This window comes from Sitophilus oryzae, unplaced genomic scaffold (assembly GCF_002938485.1).
Source record: "Sitophilus oryzae breed Bouriz unplaced genomic scaffold, Soryzae_2.0 scaffold_170_pilon_pilon, whole genome shotgun sequence".
In the NCBI taxonomy this organism is placed as follows: Eukaryota; Metazoa; Arthropoda; class Insecta; order Coleoptera; family Curculionidae; genus Sitophilus; species Sitophilus oryzae.
Window position 1 is genome coordinate 418782 of NW_022146402.1, and position 10158 is coordinate 428939.

Sequence of the window (10158 nt, forward strand, 5' to 3'; positions counted from 1 at the left end):
CGCCATACTAAAGAGTATAATCTCGTAAGCGACGTATACGTGATCTAAATAACGAACAAAGTTATCGAGTCGTGCTTGCCTTAATTTAAAATCAATGATTGATGACTAAATCAATAGATTTGTAAAATAATCTCTCTTATTTAATTGTTTGGTCAAATGTTATTGTTTTATTAGTTTTATTTTCTTATATAAGTATATAAGGTAATTTATTTTATGATTTGAAACTGTAATTTTTTATTTAAAAAGTATTTAATTCTTCTGCTCCGCTAATGAAAGTTTTCAGTATGCCACGCAAACGGTCATAATATGTATGTATTGACAATCACTGACACTGGCCAGTCTCATTTGTCTCAATACTAAAAAGGACCCAAGAATTACTGCCTTCTACATAACAATTACGAGCTTTGTAGTAAACAATGATTCAGTATTGAAACTAAAAGAATTTCGGGCTTTTTTATTAACATAATATTTTGGACAGAAGATTCTTTATCAAGTGTATAAACTAATCTAAATCCTAAAACTAATGAGCTTTTATACTACATACATACATACTGCCATTACTCGCTGACGAGTATTTGGTTTGGTTTGGCTTTTTTTTCATGAGCTTTTCTGTTTGTCTCTCTACCGCACTCCGGACATTCAAAAACCTCATTGCTTTGTTGCCTCTGTACTTTTTGGTTGTCGCTGTTAACTGAGTTTACAATTCTTCTTCATTGCGTTCCATTGTGCGCTGCTTCTTCCCAGTCATTCTGCATGTTAAATGGGGTTGAGCCCATTGCTCAACCCCAGGGGAGCCCTGGGCTCAACCTCAGGGGGGACCTAGGGCTTTTTTTTAATGAAAAATAATTTTAAAAAAAACATTTTTTGAATAAAACGTTTACATGAATTTCTCTATCAATTAATTTCATAGACTTGGTTACCAAACCGTGTTCCCGTAGATTACTTAAATACTTACCAATTTTCTAAAAAAAAATAAAAATTAACACATTTTTTGAACACAATAAAATAATATTAACTAAACAAAACTAGAAAACGTCATTTTTACTGGATCACAAGCAAATAAAAATTAATATGTAGCCAAGAGTCATAATTCAGGATTTCTCTGGGAGGTGCCCAGCAGTACCTGGGGGAGGCCCGGCACCCCCGGGCTCCCCTGTAGTTACCCCAATGTTCATGTGTCGGCGGTACGGCATCTAGGTTTCGCTTCCATATAACATGATAGAGATTGTTATTTCTCGGTACACTGCAGTTTCGTGTTTGTGCTCAAATCATGATTGTAGAAAAACCTGTCTTTTAATTTCCATAATGCTCTTGAGGCGCTGCTAATTCTGTGCTGAATTTCAGAGTGGATATTGGCCTTTTTCGAAATCAAACTGCCGAGGTAATTGAATTCGGCTACATATTCCAATAGTTCTTCTCCGATTTTTATAGCATTATTGTAATCTTCTGGGGGAGTACACATTATTTTAGTTTTGTCGATGTTCAGCTTCAAGGCCCAAAGCCTCGTATGCCCAGGTATTCAACATTTCTTGTAATTTGCTGTAACGTTTTTGCAACTAGAGTGGAGTCATTAGCGTATTAAAGTTCTGTGATGAATTGTGTACGTGTTTTTGCCCTGAGTCTTGTTATGTTGAACAGACCACCGTCGCCGTCGTACCTGAATCTAATGCCCAATCCTCTTTCCTGCAATTTGCTGTCCACTGTAATGGAGAGCGCTGCCATAAATATGTTGAATAGGAGAGATGCTAAGACTTATAACCTCTGCCTAACTCCTGTATTTGTTAGAAAGGGATCGCTCAGTGATCCATGATGTGACACTCTTGACTTTTTGATATAGAGGCTTTTACACACTGTAAGAAATTTGTTGGGTGTTCCAAACTTTTTCATAATTGCCCAAAATGCATCTCTGTTCACAGAGTCGAAGGCTTTTGATAGATCGATGAATGCAACATAAAGTTTACACTGCTGCTCTTTTACTTTTTCCTGTAGTAGGTGCCGCGGTTCGTGGGAAAACCCGTTTGCGATTCTGGGACGATTTTTTCTATATGTGAGTGCAGGCGGTTTTACATAATTTTAGCAAGAATTTTTCCTCCGACAGCCAGTACTGAAATTCCCCGGTAGTTTCCTCAGTCTGATGCACTTCCGTTGTTCTTAAATATATTCACTATATTCGCGTTGCAAAAGTCCTGAAGACTAACGTCTAGCCGGGCGGGAAACTTGGCTCCCGAATTTTACCGAACGGCGTTTTCGTCATCCACCTAATATGGCGCTAAATTCGAATATAATGTTCGTCCATTGTTTATCTATTATCGTTTATTGAAGATAGAAATCGTTATTGAACTTTATAATAATAAAGTTTAATGAATTTTAGAGCCTCATTTATTATTTTATGTACCTCATCGTTTGTTATGATATTCTAATTTTTGTTTAGTTTTTTAGTCAATTCTATATAAATAGTATAAAATTTTTGTTTTAAAAATTATTAAATGGTATCCCATTTAAAATTAGCAAGTTTTAGGTAACTTCTGGTATACCTAAGCGGAGGTTCCACTAACTTCGAAATATTTTTAGAATATTTACATTTATGTTTTATTAGTAAAGATAAAATAAAATTGTGATTTTTGCAATAGTTTGTTACTTTTTAATGAAACAAAAGATGACAAAAGATGCAATTTTTATTCTTCCAAAATCAATGACGTATCACATTCACAAAGCCGCTGAAACAAACTATTTAAAAAACATTACATCTTATTAATAAAAAAATATATATTAATTTATATATTATTTGACAAAATCTGAATTGCTATGATGTTTGATTCGTCTGAAGTGGGTTTTTTGATGACAGAATTGGATTTCTTTGATTTCTTTTTTGTGGGCCAAAATTTCCTTTGAGGTATGATATTTTCGTTAGCCATAATGATCTTATCAGAGGGCTGGAAACGTTGGCTGCTTTCATTATTATGATCTATCGCGGCCAATACAGCGGTTAAAGAATTTACATTTTTTTGTAGTGCGTCCAACTTTTCATGTGAATCGCAGCTATTTATTATGTCATGATATTGTTGTAGTAGGTTCTTCTGCCTATCTTGAACTGATATTGTTGCTTTTTGTTTTTTAGAAAGTTGTTTAATAATTACAGAGGAATCATTTTCACCTACACCCGAATCAATACATAATTCTTCAACTTCAGAAGGAACTTCATTTAAAACATCTGCAAATAAACAACAAAAAATTATAGTCAAAAAAAAATAATTGGTAGTAAAAAACTAAACACAAAACAACAAATAAGTAAATAATGGGGTTAGGGATATCGCCGGTTATGCCGGTTACTTTGAATAGGCCGGTTATCGGTTATAAATGATAATAACCAAGTCCCGACATACCGACTAAACACTGCAAAACGCACTGCCGAAATGTTTGCCGAAATGAAAAGACGGATGTCCGTGATTATTGCAGATGTTTTTACTTCGGGTTTGCTTCGGGAGCCAAGTTCTCCGCCCGGCTAGACGTTAGTGTCCTGAAGTACCTCTCCGCTTTCCCATATGACATCCACGGGGGTGTCACTTGTATGGGAAAACAGGCAACAGTCAAATTTAAACGTGCCAGGACCAACGACAAAGAAAGCAACATCTGCCAGGCATTGGCTTTCTTTGTCACTCACATTGCTTAAATCATGATACCGCGGCCATTTTGCCAACAAAGAAGCTGGCCGGGCTGTCCTGGCAAGTGATTTAAAACAATTTTGCTTTTTACAATATTAAATTACCATTTGGATGTATTTAATGCGATTATTCAGTTAACTGGTAAGTCAGAAATTACACACAAATACTTTATTCGTAAATACAACTAAGATGTAAACGTATTTTTGTATTTTTAGATTTCAACTTTGCAAAGACCCGCCGATAGAACTTGCCTGGCAGCGTACCTGTTTAACTAAACGTATTATTTCCTGATAATAATATCAAAACACGTAAGTACCTCTATAATTTATGATGAAAAATGATTTTGATTATGTTTTATATTATTTAAATACTTTCTTACCTCAAATAATAGTAAGATCCTTGTTTATATCGCACAGCCCGTTCAAAACTGTATTGTCTTCAAAAAATGTTTACAAAACAAACAATTATTACAAAAACAATGTCCTTTTAATCTGATTTATACCTCAGAAGGATGCCAGTAAAATTTTATTAAATCAACATTATATTATTTGGCCATTAATATGCAAAAAGGAGCATATTGCCTTAACTTAAATTTTCTTTTACTCCTCCTGACAATGTTCTCTATATTCTCTATTTTGAGTTAGTAAACTTTTGAACGGGATGTGCGATATATAAAATACAAAATATATCCAAGGGTATGATCTGATAAAAGTATTTTTTGATGCATTTTTTGGTTATTTATGCACATTGGCTTGGTTTATGTTTTATTCAGCTTATATTTATTTGGCATAACAGTTTTTTTTGCCTTTGGAATGGCATGCATTGAGGCTAGATAGTGTTTCATTAGATCATTAAAGGAATTTAAATTAGTATATATTTTTGTGATATTAGTGTGTTATCATGATACAGGTAGTTGTATCATAGTGCCCTTATTTACCTATTATATACTTATGTATTATCAGTAAATAGATGATAATATACTACTAAAATGTCTTTTTAATAGTATGTTTATCTTTCCAATTCACTAGTTATTTGCAAAATATATTTTGAACTAATTTAAGTCATTAATTGATCATCTTTCTTTTTCAGGTTCCGGGATATTCGTTTTCATTGTTAAAAAAATATATATATTTCAATATTATTGTAATATAAATCGCAGCTCTAAAAAATAAATGATATTGTTTACTAATGTGTAATTTATTTACTATGAATTTTCTCTGAAAATAATAAGCCTTTAATAATATCATTGATTTGCTGTGTAAAGTTAATAGACATATTTTTAATACATTAAATTATATTAAAGTAATAAAAAATATGTTCATTAACTTTAAACAGTAAATCAGTGATACTTATAAAAATATATTTTTTAAAAATTTCCCCTTTTTTAAGGCCCGCCCCTCCAATTCCCCTCAATTTAGCTAGTACTGCCAGGCGACACCAGGTGGCGTCTGTTTCCATTTTTTAACATGAAGTTAGCATTTCTTTAATGTACCTATTCTCTGATGACATCGAAGAGAGTATTAAGATGACCAATAAGTTCTTTGCTTACACACTTATAGATTTCCGTCGCAATCGCGTCACAGCTAGCTGATTTGTTGTTTTTAAGCTGTTTTATGGAAGCCTTTATTTCCTGTTCTGTTATTGGGGTATCTAATACATCGAGGCTGAGGTATATATTGTGTTTAGTGCTTTTATACTACAGCCAGGCATTCACTCGTGAAGAAGTTGGGTACAATCAACCGTGCGGTTGTCCACTTAGAATGCCTGCATTGGTGCGTTTTAGCAGTGGTTGCCATCTCGTAGATATTTCCGTACTAGGATTGCTAAAAATGTAGTTACTATTTGCAATAAAAACGGCTTCCTTAACCCTTAAGTAGGAACTAACATATTGAAATAGTCGCGCCTTTATTAACAGACCGTCTGAGAGACACATTAAAAAAATACATATTTTGTTTGTGTCTAACAGATTTTTTTAATTGGAGTGAATCATTAACATTAAAACTATAGGAAAAAAATATCTAATGCTTATATTATGTAAACATGTTTTATATTTTTGAAATAAAAGTACTAGTTTTGGATTTTTGACATTTCTTTGTTTCTCATCGAGATGGGAAAAAAACGAAAGGAAAATGAAAAAAAATATATTTATTATTATATTTAGTATATAAAAATATATCTACTAAGCACAAAAAAATAGCAAAAGAAAGTATAAATAATAAAAAAATGACAATGCCTAAAGATGGGCTTGTTTCCTATACACTTTTTTGCGCATTTCAAACAAATTTTTCTCTTCACTTTCTTCGATATTAGTCTACTGATCGTTCACATCCATATTTTCATCATCTATAACAAAACATACATAGCTACATACTATTAGATATTAGTTAAAACCCGTTTTTTTGCCTTCGAATTCGAATTCAGAATTATGATCGCTCTATAGCAAAATTTTCGCCACATTCGGATTCTATGTTAACTATTTTGCTATTATCGCTGCCAGTCCCTTCAAACCACTTTAGAAGAGTATCCTTGTAATTTTGCTCGCCATACTTCACATGTTTTGAGCTACTAGGTACTTAATTCATTCCACAAATTAAGAAAAAAACTTACGTTAACGCTAACACTCGGCATCGACAGTTTGAACTAAAATATTCCGAAAACTACACACTTTCGCAAATTGCCCTGCCAGTCTTAAACTTGTTTTGATGCGTATTGAAATTACATAGTTGTATGATAATTAGCTAGTTTAATAGCTAGTCCGTTGCGTCTGTGAGACGGGGTGTTAGTACTTAAGGGTTAAATTTACGCTTTTTCCAATGAGATTCAATGTGCTGTTTTGGCCAAACATGGTTCGCAATACTGGACTTAATGTTTTGTATGAAATGTTTGTTGCGCTAAGCTAAGCTAAAAGCAGATAATGTGATGGAAAGGGTAAGAAAACTAATCAAAGGCTGTAGGTACCTATTGAAGCCATATGTAGACTGTATTTTCTATATAGGAGGGAGAAAGTTAATCACCACGGCCTTATAGATATATTGTGCCCCCTTTCTTGCATTATAACTTATCATACAGTCCCAGGGCTTTGATAATAACCGGTGTCTGAGACGCTTTTACAGAGGTTAGCTATCCATCTCTGATATCAGTTGTATAGTCTGTGAAACAAATAACTTCGAATTTGACAGTTCCCGCGGGCTTTTCTAGTGTTAATTTTATTAGGTTAGCAACTTGCGACCATGCTGACGCAATGCCGTCTCTAATAGAACAGCCTTGGAGCGAGATTTATGACGTCACGCTAGTTAGATACTACGGATTAATAAATATGTATTAATTAATAAATATATATGTTACTGTAAATGTCCGAAATGCGGCAAAAAACCTAGGATAAGCACGCTAAACCTAGGATTTATCAAAAGCATTAACTAATTAGGTTAGCCTGGTTATTTGGGGGGTGTTAATGCATTGGTTAGGTGGTTATTTGGTGGGGTTGGTTGGTTTTTACTACCACTTGCTCTTGGTAAATCCTAGGTTTTACCGCATTTCGGACATTTACAGTAACATATATATTTAGTATATTTTATATGTAATTTTTTTGCATTATATTCGACACTATTTTTTTCATATGATACAACACTGATGAAGGCTATAATGTTAGCCGAAACCAAATGAAAAAAAGCGTTTTTCCCGAACCTAAATCTCAAGAAAATCAAAAATTTTAGAATAATTTTACATATAAAATAACAGCGATCTTTATTTCATAGCCATCGCTGACGCCTTTTGTTCTATGATATTGTATTATTTGAAAATATGATTTTTCGAACATTGAGATTGTTACGGGCGAGAATTAAGGGGCTCAGTTCATTAAGGTGAGTTAATGTATCAGGACTGTGGGCACTCACCTTTATTCCCGTTCTGGACTCGTACCTGTTGATTTTTTGCTTGAACAAAACACTTGAGGATAGCGCGCGCTTGGAGGTGTACACTGTGTACTCGGCCGATCTTGTCTCTCTCCGTACTCGACTACGGCTACGTACCCACTAAGGTTTTTCGGGTAAAGGAGGGGAGGAAGGGATAGAATCCAACATACCGCCCACCAAAATGAAATATTTTCCATTTTCGTTTGAGAATAGTAAAGTAAAATAAAAAAAAAAGTGAAAAAATGCGTTATGTTTAAAAGAAAGTAAGAGTGAAATTTATGAAGTTAAATTTAGAGGAAATTTAGAAAAATGCATTATTGGGGTTAATGCATGAGTGTAATTTAATTAAATATTAAGAGAGTTTACATTTGTTATAGAGTAGAGAAAAGTAATTAAATAAGAGATGTTAATTATGTTTATAATGAGATTATGTTTTTTTTGCGATTATGTTTTTTTTTAGAGAGTAAATTTTAATTATGAGATTTGCAGTAAGGCAGTGGGCATATCTTTGTCACTGGTCTTTTAAGAATGCCTTTTGCTGTTTTTAAAGTAACCACGCGTGTAACACGATCATGGCCCGGGTGAATCTCTAAGACTCTTCCAATGCTCCATTTGAGCGGAATAAGATTATCATCTTTATTAAAACAACCGAGTTTATTTCTATTGGAATAGTAGAGTCATTCCATTTAGCTCTTTGTAAAAGTGTTTGAAGGTATTCTTTAGACCATCGGCTCCAAAGCTTTGGTGCAAGCGTGATATCAACTGCCAGCGAGAGATGATTTAATTTTATCCCGGAAAGATCATCTTCCGGAGGGGCGTTTAACGGCTCTAGGGTTAAAAATGTCCTGGAGTAAGAACTGACAAATCATTTGGATCAGAGCTTTGTGGACACAATGGACGAGAATTAAGCACTGCTTCTATTTGAACCAGTAGCGTATAAAATTCCTCATACGTGAGCAATTGATCACCAATGACCCTTTTAATGTGAGTTTTTACAGACTTTATTCCTGCTTCCCACAGGCCACCAAAATGAGGCGCGCTTGGAGGATTGAAGTGCCAGGAAATTTGTTCTTGCTCAGCGGCGGATTTTAGCATATTAATCAGTTCTCTAGAAGCTCCGACAAAGTTCGTTCCACAATCGGAATAAATATGATTGCAGCGACCTCTACGAGAAATGAATCGACGCAGTGCACCCAGAAAAGTCTCGGAGGAAAGGTCGGAAACCAGTTCTAAGTGCAAAGCTTTCGTGGCCATGCACACAAATAAGCAAATATAGGCTTTACAGGACTTAGCACCTCGTGCACGATATCTTAATAAAGAGAATGGACCACCATAGTCGCATCCAACTTCAGAGAAAGGTTTTACTTGAGAAAGTCTTACAGCAGGAATATCTCCCATAATAGGAGGCTGAGGCATTACTGGATTAGCGCGAAAGCATTGAGGACATTTAAAGAGAACACTACGAATTGTTTTTCTAGCAGAAACAATCCAGTATTGTTGAGCGAGAATATAGTGAAGAGTTTGGGGACCGGGATGCAAATAGAGTTTATGAGTATATTCTATGAGTAGAGTAGTAAATTTATGATTATTGGGTAAGAGTGCGGGATGTTTTTGAGAGAAATTTAGAGAAGCATTGCGCAGGCGACCACCAACTCTAAGAATTCCATTGGTGTCGAGAAAGGGGGTCAATTTTCTTAAGTATTTAGGTAGAGATTTGCGATTATTTATTAAGAGAATTTCCCTAGCATAATATTGTGATTGAACACATTTAATAATACATTCTAGAGTTTCATTTATTTCAAATTTCGAGAGAGGAGAGGTTTTACGAGATTTAGAATGTCGAGTATTATAGAGAAAGCGTCTGCAAAACGTGACAATATTTATAATTTTAGAGAAAGAAGAGAACTTTTCAAAGAGAGTATCAAACAATGAGGGCTGTGAAGTACATGTCAATATAGCTTTTCGTTGTTCTTCTTCAATTTCAGGGAAAGTAAAATTGATTGCGGCCAATAAGATTCCGGTTGGCTTAGCCATGGAGGTCCCGCCCACCATAAGGCATTGTCGAGTAACTCGCTAGGTTGAAGACCACGAGAACCTGGATCAGCGGGGTTGTCTTTGGAGACTACATGACGCCAACAAGAAGGAGGTAATTTCTCTTGAATTTGGGAAACTCGATTGCTTACAAAGGTGTTCCACTTATATGGGTCACTTTTAAGCCAATGCAAAACAACCATCGAGTCGGACCATGCAATCGTACTAACATTAATAAGTTTATTAGAAAGAGAAGTTCTAACGAAATCAATTAACCTGGTCAGAAGTAAGGCTGCACAGAGTTCCAGTCTTGGAATTGAGATCTTTTTGAGTGGAGCTACTTTGCCTTTAGCGCAGACAAAATTTGTTTTTACAGAGTTATCTGGAAGAATTATCCTAAAATAAATTACTGCAATAGCCTTTTTCACTAGCATCACAAAAACCATGTACTTCCAGGGATAAATATTTGAGAGTGAGAAAATATCGAGGAACTTTGAGAGAGAAAATACAAGGTAATTCTTGAACGAGTTGATGCCAAGATGTAGCAATGTTAT

General features: G+C 34.6%; 1 protein-coding gene across 1 annotated transcript; it reads right to left on the reverse strand.

Moving 5' to 3' along the window:
* Positions 1–8407: 8407 nt before the first annotated feature.
* Positions 8408–8989, reverse strand: LOC115881254. Its single transcript, XM_030898671.1, has one exon. It carries the CDS (start codon positions 8987–8989, stop codon positions 8408–8410), a length of 582 nt encoding a protein of 193 aa, XP_030754531.1.
* Positions 8990–10158: the final 1169 nt, after the last annotated feature.